Raw genomic sequence first — 17,181 nt, 5'->3', positions numbered from 1 at the left:
AAAAACAAATCAAAATATTTTTTATATTTGAGATTCTTCAAATTGCCACCTTTTGCCTTGATGACTGCTTTGCACACTCTTGACATTCTCTCAACCAGCTTCACCTGGAATACTTTTCCAACAGTCTTGAAGGAGTTCCGTCATATGCTGAGCACTTGTTGGCTGCTTTGCGGCCTGACTCATCCCAAACCATCTCAATTTGATTGAGGTTTGGGGGTTATGGAGGCCAGGTCATCTGATGTGGAACGCCATCACTCTCATTCTTGGTAAAATAGCCCTTACACAGCCTGGAGGTGTGTTGGGTCATTGTCCTGTTGAATAACAAATGATAGTCCCACTAAGCCCAAACCAGGTGGGATGGCGTATTGCTGCAGAATGCTGTGATATCCATGCTGGTTAAGTGTGCCTTGAATTCTAAATAAATCACTGACAGTGTCACAAGCAAAGCACCCCCACACCACATCATAACCTCCTCCTCCATGCTTCATGGTGGGATATACACATGCGGAGATCATCCGTTCACCCACACTGCATCTCAAAAAAACACGGCAGTTGGAACCAAAAATCTCCAATTTGGACTCCAGACCAAAGGACACATTTCCACTAGTCTAATGTCCATTGCTCGTGTTTCTTGGCCCAAGTAAGTCTCTTCTTCTTATTGGTGTCTGAACAGTTGATGTTCAACTGAACAGTTGATGTTGATATGTGTCTGTTACTTGAACTCTGTGAAGTATTTATTTGGGCTGCAATTTCTGAGGCTTTAATGAACGTATCCTCTGCAGCAGAGGTAACTCTGGATCATTCCTGTGGCGGTCCTTATGACTGTACAGTTTTATCATAGCGCTTGATGGTTTTTGCGACTGCACTTGAAGAAACTTTCTTGAAATTTCCCGTATTGACTGACCTTCATGTCTTAAAGTAATGATGTACTGTTGTTTCTCTTTGATTATTTGAGCTGTTCTTGCCATAATATGGACTTAGTCTTTTACCAAATAGGGCTATGTTCTGTATACCCCCTACCTTGTTACAACAAAACTGATTGGCTCAAATGCATTAAGAAGGAAAGAAATTCCACAAATTAACTTTTAAGAAGTCATATCTGTTAGTTGAATTGCATTCCAGGTGACTACCTCATGAAGCTGGCTGAGAGAATGCCAAGAGAGTACAAAGCTGTCATCAAGGCAAAGGGGGGCTATTTGAAGAATCTCAAATATAAAATAGATTTTGATTTGTTTAACACTTTTTTGGTTACAACATGATTCCATATGTGCCATTTCATAGTTTTGATGTCTTCACTATTATTCTACAATGTAGAAAATAGTAAAAATAAAGAAAAACTCTTGAATGAGTAGGTGTTCTAATTCATTAAAAATCCTACAATGTGATTTTCTGGATTTATTTTCTCATTTTGTCTGTCATAGTTGAAGTGTACCTATGATGAAAATTACAGGCCTCTCTCATCTTTTTAAGTGGGAGAACTTGCACAATTGGTGGCTGACTAAATACTTTTTTGCCCCACTATATATATATATATATATATATATATATATATATATATGTACACCTAATTAGCATTCTAATGTAGAATTGTTTATGTGATAAAGTCACACTGCTCAATGCATTAGGGCTACTTTGCACACAGTTCCACTCTTGCCATGCTCTCTATTCCCACTCTGTTGAGCATTCAGAATGAGAGCTTGTCAGTATGTAAGGGATGTCACTCTTCTCTCTGTTGTGCCATATGCCTGCAAGTTGTGCAGATTCTTTCATTAATGCTGGAGCGTTACAGTCTCATGAAGAGCAATTACAAGGGATGTTTGTGTGTCAAAAAGAGTCTATTTGAACATATTATTCCTTTATTTCTAGACAACCGTGGAAGCCGTAGGTGTTCCCAGTAGATTACCACTTCCAATGTGTATGTTTTTTCCTTTAAAAAGCATTCTAAACTGTATTTGTTTTATGTTAAGGGGACCTCCAAGTGAAATATGGATTGGCGTTCTTGGAACAACTACCGAGTGAGTGACTGTACTGTAATCTGTCACATACTGTGGCCCTGCTCTCTGTTTCCTGAGTCAAATCAATACCAGAGCACCCGCTAAAGAGTTTTTGTCCAGGCTCATTAATTATAATTTGCTCTCCTTTCCACTTAATCTATTAGAGGCTCTTGATTCACACCCATTAATCTTTTCTCATTAATGTGTATTCTCTTCCCTCACTGAGACTCATGTTCCTCTGGTGTTTGCTTAATGACAGTCAGGTCTGGTCAGATCTGCCTCACTTGCTCTATGGTTCATTCTAGTGAAAGCACAAGTTTATTTTGTCTTACGTTCAAATGAAAGCTAAATGTTTGAGTGGTACAGACAACCTCTTATGTAACTTTGCTCCCACAGTGGGCGGTGTTAATTACTTACAACAAAAAGTATATTTATTTACCCAAACAGAAACTAAACATAATTGTACATGTCCTGGGGTCATTCACTGAGGATTTGATGGCAGAAGAACCATTCTGGTTCAGAAAACAAATCCACAAATATGTTTCTGCCAAAAGGCTTGGCTCCCCTCTTGTGATCATTTTCTAATTTTAAAATTAACTGTGAGGTAAAAATAGTTGTTTCTGTCTTGTAACAGTGCCCCATTTAGAAACCATTTAAAGGTCTAAAAGGGATGCTGGCACTAATTACATTTAAGTATTTTCTTCATCAGCAATTTTTAGGCATGGTCATCTGTACCAATGTACACTACAGTTATTCTGCATGCTGCTTTTGTGCACAACTGGCTTTAGTCCATGTCAAATTAGCTTCAAGGAGCATGTTTCTCCTCCGTTAGGCCCTATTTACTGCCTACACATCCACGTTTGTGCTACAAAAGATTTTCATTTTGTACGGATTCCTTACGATGATGTCATAGCCTCTGATCATTATCAGAGAGCTGTGTTGCTGCACCTTTTACAGTCATATCAAGCAAGATAGGACCCTCCCCCTCCCAAACTCCAGCCCAGATATTGCCTCACTCGATTTGCCCGCCCACTCCCACAATGGTTTCTGAGTAGAGCCGAGAAGAGAAGAAACCTCTATGTGGAAATCCAGAACCAGAGTTTGCCTTTCAGAAAATAATTTATGTTTCTTAGAAATAAAGAATTCTGATTTGCACTGACTTATCAAATTTCCGATAGTGAAGATACTTTCTTTGCAACGGTTGTTGACCCAGATGGTACTCGTCCTCCAATGAACCTATGCTTATGTTAACGTATTGGATGATTTGCCATAAGCAATAGCAGTGTCTGCTATTTTTAGGGTTTGGGTCATTTACATGGCTAATTATATGCGTGCACCTTGGATTTTGCAGCAGTCACTTCCAGTATAAGATGAAAGCGAGTGCTGGGAGCTATAGTAGTTTGCATTGCGTATGCTGTTGATTCAGCTGTGAGATACCATTGTATGTCTCATAACTGTTTATTTGGCCATGTATTGTGGTGTTTCTTATCTGTAGCTAGAGAGGTGATTGTTCCATTCTTTCACAGAGCGAGGCCCTGCTTATTCTGCAGCTGGCTTGTGTTTCACTAGGCTCTATACAACACAATGGAGTACTCAGTTACTTGTTGAAGTGTGTCACTGATCTGTTGATGAAATAATAGATAGCATAGATTCTTTCATCCCTCTGTTTCAAATATATATGTTTACTATCTGTAATCTTAAAAAAAAAAAGCTGAATAATGGATCAAAACAAGTTAGAAACTGCTATTGAATGTGCTTATACTCTCACGTTGATACCATATCATTTCATTGATTTCATTGCATATATACCTCACATCAGTTCCATTCCATATATGCATGGTGTGACATGCATTGTAATGGTCCTTCTCCTGATCAGCTCTGAGATGGTGTCATTGCCCTGTGCTTTCTTTCACTTTGTTTTAGAGCTGCTGCCACAGGAAATGACTCTGGGTGGGGGGTAAACCAGCCTTATGACTCGTTCTTATGACTCAAACCAGCCTTATGACTCGTTCACACAAATGTATATAGTACCACGAATACAGTACTATGAGTACATAGTTTTGTGTAGCCAGACATAGTATTCCCATATTGTCACTTTTAAAAAAGTAACAATCTTTTAGCAAAGTGTTTTACCCAACTGTAATGGCTTGCTATTCCCACCTTCAACAGCAGTCACAGTACATTTGTTAAGTGAATTGCTACTCATCCCAGGATACAAGGAGTTGACTTTGATATCGTCACTCACAGCAAGAATGAAAGGCTCATCAATTCTGAAATGGACATTTTATTTTGGTAAATGTGCAGGATAATTATCAGAGTCTATTAAAACTTCCCAGAGGGTTGGGAACACTTAACGTTGCGTGCCGTGGCAAGCTATGCAGCTTTAAATGGTTGGAGATTTGGCAGATGCCTGTTGTTGTGGTGGCTCACAGTCCCGTGATGGCGTTTGTCTCTGTGTGTCTCCAGGGAGTGGCTTTGTCAGCTCCAGGGGCTCTCCGGGACTCCTGGGCACACCCAGCGGGAACGGCCTGGGGAAAGTCATGCCCACCAAGTCTCCACCGCCCCCTGGAGTGAACATGGGGATGGGAAATCGCAAGCCAGACCTGAGAGTGGTGATCCCCCCGTCCAGCAAAGGCATGATGCCCCCACTGGTGAGTAGCCTACAGTCCCCACTCCTCACTGCACATGAGCAGACTGTAGGAACACTATGTATCTCTCAGTCCTAGCGCTGGCTCATATTCTGGCTTAGAAGCATTCTCCTTTCCCCTCACATGTGTGCAACAGAGGGAGTTTTATTTTCCCTACACAGGATCGTGACGGTATCATTGTGGTATAGCGTGCCATGCTGGTAATGTTTTGGCGCAGGAGACAATGTCCTGAGGATATCAGTGCTGTCTGAGGACCCCTTTCTTCCTGGTGGGACTGGTTTACGTGCAGCTTAGATTCACTTCCATCAACAGCAATCAGCAAGTGGCATTCGTTCTCATGCTGCATTTTTATTTGATTACCTACAGGAGCAAGATTCTGGACAGTGCCAAGAACACAAACAGCACTATAGCTAGTTGGTCTATATTTCTGAGGCCCAGTCACTCAATTATTCATATTGAAATGATAGGCCCTCTCTAATTATTATAATGAAGGTGCAGAGCACCGGAGGCTGCACTAGACTGTCTCATCAATCTAAATGAGAAGAAAGAGAAAGAGGAAAAAAGTGTTCAGAAATTGGCCAGTAATAGACTCTTTCCTACCTGCATGTTGCTGGAGCTCTCAGCAACGGGAGTTCCTCCAAGACACAGAGGCGTTGTTTGGATCAGCGGTGCCCGTGGCGTGGGCACCCTGATCCATCCACCAGCCTGGAGCAGGGGATCAACTTGTGTATGGTACTGTTACCATGCCAGCATCTGGAAGTGGTAGAGCTCCATACGTCACAAAGACAAAGCATTATTTTAGATCTAACTGGTAGAATGGTTCAGACAGAGAGAATTTAGAAGTCCTGAATGTGCCAATAGTGTTGAGACGAAAGGGAGGGCCTGCTCTGCTCTGTCAGTGTAAACGCAACATTCCAGATAGGTTAAGGCTTTGGGGGCTGGCAGGTCTGCAGACAGCCTGTCATTAGGCCATAATGGTATTAAATGAATCACATCTCAGTGTGACAGAGTGGGGATGAAGGCTTAATCAGGGGCCCAGTGTGAGCCAGATAATATCTTGTCGCCCTTGTCGTGTCTTCCTGATGCTATTGATTGAGTGTGGTATTAAGACAGTCCTGGCCAGGGCACAGGGAAGTTGGAAGAGGAGCTTCCAGTTAGTTTCTTGTGTAGCAGAACAGTAGGCCTCAGATACAGAGAGACCCCAGTAATCCCTAGGTGAAACAAAAATGCACAATATGCAGGCTTAGTAGTACTGTATCAATATATTACATTAACTGGTACCTCGTTGACTACTTTACATGAGCTACAATGATGTTGTTACTTTACAGTTTTTCATTGAGTTGACCTAACTAGTCAGTTTTAGTTTCTTGAACACAGTTTATTTGAAAGTGGAGAGCCTTCCAAATGAGTCACGTTTGAGCCTCAGGATTGATGAAGTAATTAGATTGACATAGTTATGTATTGATGCATGAGAGGTTAAGAACTTATTCAATGTGAGGTTAAGTCCAAGTCAAAGTGTGTTTGCTGACTTAAACTCTTCCCCTTAGAGTTTATCCATTTTGGTTTTACATCATTAACCTTCTGAGTAGCGAATAGCGGTGGATTCAAAATCATAGGTCAAACTCTGAAATGATCACAAACACAATGCTAAAGTGTTATAACATGGTCATTTAGCAGACTCTTCTATCCAAAGTATTTCAGGGAAGTTCATGAGTCCAGAAAGAAATTGATTGACATTGCATTTGACAAAGAGGGTTTCGCAAGGTAACATGAATAGCAGAGGACAGAGTGAATTTGTAAGTCTAGAGGTCAGGCACGTCTAGATGACTTTTAGTTGTGGAATACAATCAGGCAATTAGGACTTTGGATTTCAAAAGGGTGACTGTAGAAGCCATCCTGACCTTCTCTTGTAACCCTGCCTCTTCTTCTCTTTTGTTGAGAGCAGTCAGAGGAAGAGGAAATGGATTTGGTGAGTTTTAAGAAATGGCTGAATGAGCACGTTTTAAATCGTAACAACAACAGAAAGAGGCATATAGATCAGTAATACGTGGTCAGGAGTGACAGCTGTACTTGAACTGTAGATTTGAATAACTTGAACTGGGTTTATTGAATTTATTTGATTTGATTGAATGCATTTTATTTTTATAAAGACTAAATTTAGAAATGAACAGCAGCATCAGTGTGTCACTGCATGTTTTAGGCCTGGCCTGTTAAAGATGCCTCAACCTGTCTAATGTGCTGTGCACCGCCACTCCCATGTGTTGTTCAGGGAATGCCAGACATCCTGCTGGGGTTTGTGTGTGTGTGTTTGTTTGTTTGTTTGCGAGTGAGCACACGATGCACATGTTCACAAGAACTATCAGACAGGTCCTACATCAATCTTGTGTCTGGTTACTTCAAGAAAGTAGTTTGGACAGACATCAAATATTATTTAGTCAAAACGAAAGGTTTCGTAATATCACAAAAATTCCAAAGTAACTTCCCAAGAAGAGATTTCAGATCTTGGATTTATTTTCCTAATGGGGAGCGGCAGATTACTTCATTGTGGATTAAGTCTCTGAAGAAGTTTGTTTTTGATGATGTCACCTTGTTGGAGAGAATAGGAGCTGCGGATATTTATCATACTGTCATGATGCAATATTGCCTCAAATGTAACCCTCAGCTGCACTATATTACAAGTAACCATATCATATCATAAGGATATGCCTTATGTGTTTGCTACACTGATTGAGTAAAGGTGTCTCTTGATGTTATTCCCACCCAGATCCCAAACATGCTGCTCCTGCTAAATGTCATTTTGCCTCTATCAGGTGCTAGCAAATACAGTGCATTCGGAAAGTATTCAGACCCTTGACTTTTTCTACATGTTGTTATGTTACAGCCTTATTCTACATTTTATGACATTGTTTTTTTCTTAATAACTGTACACACAATACCCTATAATGACAAAGCCAAAACAGGTTTTTAGGAATGTTTGCAAATGTATAAAACATGTAAAACAGAAATATCACATTTACATAAGTATTCAGACCCTTTACTCAGTACTTTGTTGAAGCACCTTTGACAGTGATTACAGCCTCGAGTCTTCTTGGGTATGACGCTGCAAGCTTGGCACAGCTGTATTTGGGGAGTTTCTCCCATTCTTCTCTACAGATCCTCTCAAGCTCTGTCAGGTTGGATGGGGAGCATCGCTGCACAGCTATTTTCAGGTCTCCAGAGATGTTTGATCGGGTTCAAGTCTGGGCTCTGGCTGGGACACTCAAGGACATTCAGAGACTTGTCCGAAGCCAATCCTGTGTTGTCTTGGCTGTGTGCCTAGGGTTGTTGTCCTGTTGGAAGGTGAACCTTTGCCCCAGTCTGAGGTCCTGAGCGCTCTGGAGCAGGTTTTCATCAAGGATCCATCTGTACTTTGCTTTATTAATCTTTCCCTCAATCCTCATTATTCTCCCAGTCCCTGCCTCTGAAAAACATCCCCACAGTATAATGCTACAACCACCATGCTTTACCGTATGGATGGTACCAGGTTTCCTCCAGACATGACGCTTGTCATTCAGGCCAAAGAGTTCAATCTTGGTTTCATCAGAGCAGAGAATCTTGTCCTTTAGGTGCCTTTTGGCAAACTCCAAGGGGGTTGTCATGTGCCTTTTACTGAGGAGTGGCTTCTGTCTGGAAACTATATGATGGAGGCCACTGTGTTTTTGGGGACCTTCATTACTATAGACATTTTTTGGTACCCTTCCCCAGATCTGTGTCTCGACACAATCCTGTCTCAGAGCTCTACGGACAATTCCTTCGACCTCATCGCTAGGTTTTTGCTCTGACATGCACTGTTACCTGTGGGACCTTATGTAGACAGGTGTGTGCCTTTCCAAATCATGTCCAATCAATTTAATATTGTACAGGTGGACTCCAATCAAGTTGTTGAAACATCTCACGGATGAACAATGGAAACAGGATGCACCTGAGCTCAATTTTGAGTCTCATAGGAAAGGGTCTTTAAAAAATATATATATATTCATTTGCAAAAATGTCAAAAACCTGTTTTCGCTTTGTCATTATGGGGTAGTGTGTGTAGATTGATGAAACATTTTTATTCAATCCATTTAAGAATATGGCTGTAACGTAAAAATGTGGAAAAAGGGAAGTCGTCTGAATACTTTCCGAATGCGCTGTATGTCTCACTTTTAGATCAGAACAAACAAGTGTAGCATTCAAAGTTGATAGAGGTACATAATGGACAGAATGTTATATCCTCAGAAGATTTGAATAAAGCATGCATAGATCTATAAATTGTGGGAAATGAGTTCAGTGTGAGTGTGTGGGCCTGGTGAGTGTAGTAGGCTGCCTCAGAGCTTGTGTGGTCCTGTTGCTGCTGCATGAAGGCACTGCGTTGTGTGTGACTGTGCTTGGGACAGCATGCCAGCCACTGCAGCCAGGATTGCGGTTTTAAAGGAGTTAGTACTAGCTACTGTATATTATCCAAATGTAGGACCCGTCTCTTTTTGTATTAGGCTTAAGAAATCTGCCATCTGTAAACAACTTGAGTGCTGAAGAGCATTTGCCTTAGCTTGTAAGGAAAATTGAATATGAAAAAGATTGCATATCAGCACCAATCCCACTATTGTATATGGTAAAACGATATCATACTTCACAACTATATTCCCTTATCCATAATCCCTACATTGAATATCTGTTAAGAGATTCATCCACAAACAACAGCCCTCTTCTCAATATTGGACAAAAACATGCGATGTCTTTCCTTAATGGGATTGAGTTTTATGCTTATTGCGCATATTGTCAAGCCGTTGTCATATAACAAGCCTCAATATGTTATCTGGATTGTAGCTACATGTGACATGAAGCTACAATGCCACCTCTTGGTGAAAAGTAGTATCACAACACATTTGTTCATTGTCACAATATTAATGGTCTTTATCAAGTTACTACTTAAAAACATATCAAATGTAATCTATAACAACTGAGATTATGTATAATTTGGGTTCACTACAGTAAGCCCTATTGGGCCATACTGTTGCTTTGTTCATTACATCTGTGTTTTCCTGGTTCTGTTTGCAGAACACCCAAAGGCTAAGCAGCTCCCAGACACTGGCCACCCCAGTAGTGTCTGTCACCACCCCCAGCCTGCCTCCTCAAGGCCTGGTCTACTCAGGCATGCCCAGCGCTTACAACACTGGTGAGTCTACCCCTCTGTCCCCTGCCACGGCTGCCTCAGCCCTGCCTGCCTGGCTGTTACTGATTGGCCTGGTCTCCTGTGGTGAGAGGTGTTGCTGCAGTAGCAGTTGGAGGGGGATTGTGTGTAACTCACTGTTCTCTGGTGCTGTTGTTGTTGCAGAGTACTCCCTGAGCAGTGCAGAGATCTCCTCCCTACAGGGCTTCGGCTCTCCAGGGCTCTCTCTGGGCTCCATGTCGGCATGGCAACAACATCAACTGGGCCAGGCAGCTCTCAGCTCTTTGGTGTGAGTAACACACTAGCAAACACACGCACATACACATTAAGAAACCCACACACGAACACACATTATATACACATTCAAAGTACATAGCTTGTACTCCTTAAAATATCCCTTTTCCAACCACCACTCCAAGAACCTGATCTATGTCACTTTCCAAATGGCCACTGAGCCCGTGCTGTTTCTCTCACAGGGGTGGTGGTCACCTACCTCAGGGCTCCAACCTCTCTATCAACACCAGCCAAAACATCAATATCAAGTCAGAACCCATCTCCCCTCCACGGGAGCGCGTCATCCCCTCTGGCTTCCACCAGCAGCAGCAACAGCAGCGGCATCAGCAGCAGCAGCAGCAGCAGCAGCAGCAGGCGTCCAGCCGGCAGGACCTGGGCCGCTCACCAGTGGACAGCCTCAGCTCCTCCTGCAGCTCATACGATGGCAGCGACCGCGAGGACCACCGGCCAGACTTCCACTCCTCCTCCATGGGGCTGGGCAGACCCCCAACCGGCACCGAGGAAAACAGGGCGAGCCCTTCTGTCAAGCGCATGCGCATGGACACCTGGGTGACATAGAGCCACCTGGTCAAGCCTCCAGTCACCAGCTACTCAGAGGGAGGGAGGGAGGGGGTAGACTTGGGGGAGAGATGGATGGGGTAGGAAAGGTCCTTATAGTTATCATTATAATATTATTATTTAACTCCATTTAATTTTGTAAGAAGGAGAATGGCAAATACAATTAAAGGACATATCTAAATGAAATACGTCTCACATGAATAAGAAGAGCATTCAAGTAGTTGGACTGATTTATGTACACAAACAGACGTTATCAGGTACTGGGTGCAATCAGATTATGTTTTCAGGAGTCCGATGTTCAAAGAAAAAGAAAATGAAACAATCTAGTTTATTGTAGTCACTGGTCTAGTCTGGCACTTACTTGTAGTTGCTGTTTTTGCTGTTGTGGTTGCAAGTTGCAAACAATCAAAAGAAATTCAGAGTGTTGCCTACTGGCTGAGGGCCCCTGCTTGTGGCGTCCACTGTTAGAGCTCAAGTTTCAGAACATGATGGTGTAACCGCATACACCTTTAAGCTCATACAATGTTGACTCAATTTGTCTCTTCTATTAAGTTATTAAATCAAATCGATGTGAAATCTAATTTTAAAACAAAATCGACCTCAGAGACACTACAACATAGTTGTTTTTCATTTGAAAGAGGTAGAATTTCTCTCGTGGGGTTTGAGACAGGAAAAACTATAATGTATGTGAAGGACATGGCTCAGAGTCATGTGATTAGTTCTAAAAGAGAGGAAAAGTATATTGCAATAATAACATATTCATTTTATAATCTGATATGGGAAATTAAGATAATGGGAAATCATCCAGTTGAACTGGTAGCATAGTAATAGTAAGAAATATTCTCATTGCTCCAACAATTCATTGGTAATGTAAGCCAAAGCTGTACTGTATGTTTATTTCTGTTATTTTGTAGCTATGTTTTCCTAGCAATTCTCTCAAAAACAATTGTTTTAACTTAGCTATGTTTTTACTGTGCTCTGTTACAACCAATATGAAGACATGCAAGCCAGATCTTGAATCAATATCTAAAGCCATGAACACTTGCTGTTCTGTTTGTAAAATTCTAAATTTGAGCCAAATGTTTTCTTTTGTTATGTAAATAGCAACTTTAATATTTATCACCTTGGTGTAGCTAAGTACGTATGTATTGTACCATCACCAGATTCAAGAAAAAGGTATATTTTTGTGGATTACTGCCATGTTTACCCAGCGAGATCCTTATTAAGTAGAGTATTCACTGGTTAATATTTACTATTTTGTTAATTATACTGTGCTTTCTTAAAAATTTTGTTATTACCGTTTTAAATCAGTGGATTTATTTCCAGAGTCGTTTTTTGGGTCATTTTCCCTTTAATAGTGGTGAATGTCTGTCCCTAGGAAATTGTAATAACAGTGCTGTGAGGTTAAAGTTCCTGTATACCGTATGTTGTGAAGGAAAATCGCAATGTGAAGGATAACATGGTTCCTTCTATTGTGTTAACTATTTAACTGCAGCTGCTGGATACTCTGCCAACTTTCAAACCCAAGGTCCCATCTCAGCATTGAAAAACCGCCCATTGTGATTGTGCTTAGCTCAATCGAAAGACATGCCATTTCATGAACTATGCCAATAAACCTATTTATGGTTAATTAAATTGTCCATTGATAGATCACTCTGGTGGATTTTTTTCACACTGAGTAAACTAAGTTACAAACGTTGTAAATATCATAGCCTAAATGTACATCTCAGTCATGATTATGTATAAAATTTAGCCATTTTATAAATTGGCACAGTAAAATATCCTTTGTAAATGCCCCATCACTAGTAGGAAATGAATAATCCAGAAATCAAGATGACATAAACAGGGTGTGGTACTGGTGAGGGGAAACAGCCATTTGTTGTTTCACTGTTGTATGTTTGCCTGTGTGAGCATATCAGACCATGCAGAGGCATTTAGGTCATTGTCTGTTACAGGTGGCCCTGGTTTCATTATAACCAATCCTCACAGTGGCAAAGTGTCAGAGAATTCAGCAGCTAAAACATAGTAGAGACAATGCAACTGAATTGACTTGATCTCACACTGCCGGATTGCACACATTTGTATGAGAATTGTGTTGTACAAAAGGAGTCTCTCTTTATATTTGCTATATTTTCCCTTGTGTGTTTCTGTTCCATGCCTACCTCCACCCCTTTCATCTGATCCATAGCAGTTGGCCATAAGCCAATAGTGATATATGTAGTTTACAACTCATACTCTGTCCAGATGGGACCCCAACAAAATGTGACTTAAAGGGTCCAGTCTACTATTAGATGTTATTGCAAGTCCCATATAGTCACCCTCAGTACTAGAATGAAGATTTGCGGATATGATGAAGTAGGAACTATGTGCTTAGGGCCGACAGGGCCTGAGCAGATGAAAATATGACTGTTAACCTTTAGTCCTTAAGTGCCACTGTGTGAGGGAGCTTGATAGGCAGTTGCACATCAATTTGAAATCATGTAAACCTTTTTGAACACACATTGTTTTCCTCAGTCTTGATCAATTCAGAAATATTTATAAACACCACATAACTTATTAATATCAAATTTAACATTTCAGGTTACAGAATAGCAATAATATCAGTACACTATTCTTAAAAGGCAGTAGCAGTCTTTTTTTATAACTTCATCACACAATTACATGCACACTTTAGCACTTGATAGGATATCAGGGAATTTTTCTAGGTTCACTCTTTATATGCACGGTTAGAAAATAGCCTTATCCCAAAGAATTACTCATGTTATACATCAAGAAAAGCCTCACAAAGCTCCAAACGTGCACTCCTACAGCTAAAGAAGCTGACATACATTACAGTACATAGACTGGATAATCTTGCCCACCCTGCACTCCCCTGAAATCAGATTCACACAAGGAATGTATTGAGAATGTAAAGGGATAGACTTGCTCTTTTGGTCCATGTGCTGTGTAAAAACATGCACAACTATTGAATGTGAAAGAACAGGATTTAAGGAGACAACAGAACTTTGTTTGAAGTACTTTCTTCACTTTGCTTTGCAAGAGTAAGCCTACACTGCTTTGCTTTATGGCTTTTACAAAACAGAACTATGTGTTTGGTAATTGTTGTAGTTAATAGTTCACTTAAAGAAGCTGTTTGCGGTTTGGATGCTCAAACCGTTTGGCGGCACAAGCTGGACTTTGTTGCCATGAATGAAACAAACTTTTTCAAAATCAAGAGAGAATTTTAAGTTCATCTGCATTTTATTTCCCTTGAATGTGTTGTTTTATCTTCATTATACAATAAATATTCTAGTGAACTTTTTATTGAATGACTAAGATACCAAGCTAGAGATTGTTGTACACATTTGTATTCTACATTCACTAAAAGTAAAACTATTGGCTTTTACTGTGTATTTTAGGTTCTCTCACTCATCCTGTATGAAATGACGTGAACAACTCCCTTACCTAGATTTTGTTCACCTGTGAAGTCCCAAACAATAGAGACTGTCAGCTTTATTAAACACCTAAATGTATGCTTGAACACTAACTCTATGTGCCTTCATATGGGAGTGATGGAGAGGAAAGTGTCCTAATTATTTACATGCATCATTTTATGTTCACAAAAGGTCAGCACAAGTTGGCTCTCATAATACAGAAGTGCAGGAAGTGCGTTTTCAAACCGAATAGTTCACATTGTCATTGATCTTTTTGGAAAACCTTCATGCAGACACTACAGGCTATTATACATTGAGTATACAACACCTTAAAAACACCTGCTCTTTCCATGACATAGACTGACCAGGTGACAGCTATGATTCCTTATTGATGTCACTTGTTAAATTGTTAAATCCACTTCAAGGGGAGGAGACGGGTTAAAGAAGGATTTGAGACAATTGAGAAATGGATTGTGCGTGTTTGCCATTCAGAGGGTGAATGGGCAAGACAAAATATTTAAGTGCCTTTGAACTGGGTAGGGTAGCAGGTGCCAGGCATACTGGTTTGTGACAAGAACTGCAAACATTGTAGTCAACATGGGCCAGCATCCCTGTGGAATGCTCAACACCTCGTACAGTCCATGCCCCGAAAAATTGAGGCTGTTCTGAGGGCAAAGGTAGGGGTTCAACTCAATATTAAGAAAGGTGTTCCTAATGTTTCGTATACTCACTGTACACACAGGCAGGAATGTTGAACTACAGTTGTGCAGTACCAATGCTTACTGGCAGGTGAATGTGAAAAATATTCTGGAACTCCTGCATAGCCTGACCATAATTGATACATTTATTAGCCATCATATGCTAACTTTAATACTACCAGTAAAATAGGAGGACCCTACTGTCAGGGTGTGTGAAGCATAAATAGTCAGATGGAATCAGGTGCAACATGCTGTTGTATATTTACAGGTTTTGGGCTAGAAGGTAAGCTGGATCCACAAGTATTTACAAGACATTGATGAACTCTGTCCTACGTAGACTTTCAATACATACGTACAATGACTGGCTTCTGCAGAGTGCCTCCAAACTAGGCAGATCGCCTATAACTGAACAGGTAGGCTATTTCATCAATAATATGTAATCCTATAATCAATATTTCTCTAAAGCCAATATACCAAATAGCCAATACATTTCACAATATCAGGATATACCCTGTAAAATCACAAGCATTCAATGGATAAAGATATTAGGAAAACACCCCACAACATAGCCCAAAGGCCGGCAGATGGCGATATTGAGGTTTAAATCAGTCCCTGATTAGAGTGGAACAACAAATCAGTGAAACTGGCTCCTGGGTTTAGAGTTGAATTTGACGGAGGTGTCCAATTGAACTAGCTTCAGGTCTTAACTGTACATGAAATATGATTACTTTATCTTACCATCCAAAGTTAATGTTAGTAACTGGCTATAGACTCATATCCCCCGTGAACTGGTTTGCAAATTCAGCATTCTCCATTCAGGCTGCAAAGGCGTCGATTTCCTCCTCAATTCGATTTAATGGCGAGAAGGCAGAAGAAAACTTGGAAAATATGCATACATTTTTATGAAACACCATTTTCCACCACAGAGTACGAGTGTATAGGCAGCTGCATAAATTCCTTTTCTACGATAAGATGAAATGACTCAATATCACCATCTGCCAGCCTTTGGGCTAGAAAGTGAGTTGGCAGCAGGTCGGTGATACAATGCAGTGGTGTAAAGTTAGGTAAAAATACTTTAAAGTACTACTTAAGTATTTTTGGGGGGTATCTGTACTTTACTATTTATATTTTTGACAACTTTTACTTCACTACATTCCTATAGAAAATATTGTACTTTTTACTCCATACATTTTCCCTGACAACCAAAAGTAATTGTTACATTTTGAATGCTTAGCAGGACCGGAAAATTGTGAAAATCACGCACTTATCAAGAGAACACATGGTCATCCCTACTGCTTATGGTCTGGCGGATACACCAAACACAAATGCATATTTTGTAAATAATGTCTGAGTGTTGGAGTGTGCCCCTGGCTATCCGTACATTTTGTAAATGAGAAAATTATGCCGTCTGCTTTGCTTAATATATGGATTTTTACTTTTGATACTTAAGTATATTTTAGCAATTACATTTACTTTTAATAGTTAAGTATATTTAAAACCAAATACTTTTAGACTTTTGCTCAAGTAGTATTTTACTGGGTGACTTTCACTTTTACTTGAGTAACTTTCTATTAAGGTATCTATAAGTATGACAATTGGGTACTTTTTCCACCACTGATTAATAAAATAAATGTATTCACATGCCATTGTGTAATAACTGTGGGACATATCAACAGGAATATGTGCTTGTAATCGTTGGAAATATGAAACATTTTCAATCTTAAAAAACTACACACACTATATCAGGGGTATGCAACCCTGTCCTGGAGTGCCGCAGGTACTGCATGATTTTGTTCAAACTAGGCACAACACCGGACCGACTGAGCTAATTGATTAGTTCAGTTATTGCCTAAATTCAACACACCTGGTCTTCCAGGTTGGTTAAATCAAAAACATGAAGCGCCTGCAGCACTCCAGGACCAGGGTTACCTACCCCTGCACTAAATATACTAAAGTAAAGTATGTGGACACCTCTTCAAAGTAATGGATTCAGCTATTTATGTTGTTGACAGGTGTATAACATCAAGCACACCGCCATGCAATCTCCATAGACAAACATTGGTAGTAGAATGGCATTATTGAAAAGCTCAGCAACTTTCAACGTGGCACCGTCATAGGATGCCACCTTTCCAAAAAGTCAGTTCATCAAATTTCTGCCCTGCTACTTCTGCCCTGGTCAACTGTAAGTGATGTTATTGTGAAGTGGAAAGGTGCAATAACAGCTCAGCCCCGAAGTGGTAGGCCTCACAAGCTCACAGAACAGGACCGCCGAGTGCTGAAGCGCGTAAAAATCGTCTGTCCTCGGTTGCAACACTCACTACCAAGTTCCAAACTGCTTCTGGAAGCAACATCAGCTGTCCGTCGGGAGAACTGTCCGTCGGGAGCTTC

The 17,181-nt window shown here is 40.6% G+C and overlaps 1 protein-coding gene across 10 annotated transcripts in view; it reads left to right on the top strand.

The window, feature by feature from the left end:
- The window catches only part of LOC129867070 (myocyte-specific enhancer factor 2A-like), a 124,554-nt gene extending 110,352 nt beyond the window's left edge, over nucleotides 1–14,202 (top strand). For 5 of the 10 annotated variants that reach the window (XM_055940221.1, XM_055940220.1, XM_055940219.1 and 2 more), the window contains 6 exons: nucleotides 1,968–2,015; nucleotides 4,461–4,645; nucleotides 6,588–6,611; nucleotides 9,719–9,836; nucleotides 9,996–10,119; nucleotides 10,307–14,202. In XM_055940221.1, coding sequence (XP_055796196.1) covers nucleotides 1,968–2,015; nucleotides 4,461–4,645; nucleotides 6,588–6,611; nucleotides 9,719–9,836; nucleotides 9,996–10,119; nucleotides 10,307–10,682 — 875 coding nt within the window. In that variant the 3' untranslated portion in view covers nucleotides 10,683–14,202. The remainder of the gene's footprint in view (nucleotides 1–1,967; nucleotides 2,016–4,460; nucleotides 4,646–6,587; nucleotides 6,612–9,718; nucleotides 9,837–9,995; nucleotides 10,120–10,306) is intronic. The other 5 variants (XM_055940226.1, XM_055940224.1, XM_055940228.1 and 2 more) reach the window with 3 other exon arrangements.
- Nucleotides 14,203–17,181: the final 2,979 nt, after the last annotated feature.

Source organism: Salvelinus fontinalis, chromosome 12 (genome assembly GCF_029448725.1).
Source record: "Salvelinus fontinalis isolate EN_2023a chromosome 12, ASM2944872v1, whole genome shotgun sequence".
Classification (NCBI taxonomy): Eukaryota; Metazoa; Chordata; class Actinopteri; order Salmoniformes; family Salmonidae; genus Salvelinus; species Salvelinus fontinalis.
The sequence above is the reverse complement of the archived record's forward strand: the minus strand, read 5'-3'. Positions and strand labels throughout refer to the sequence as shown.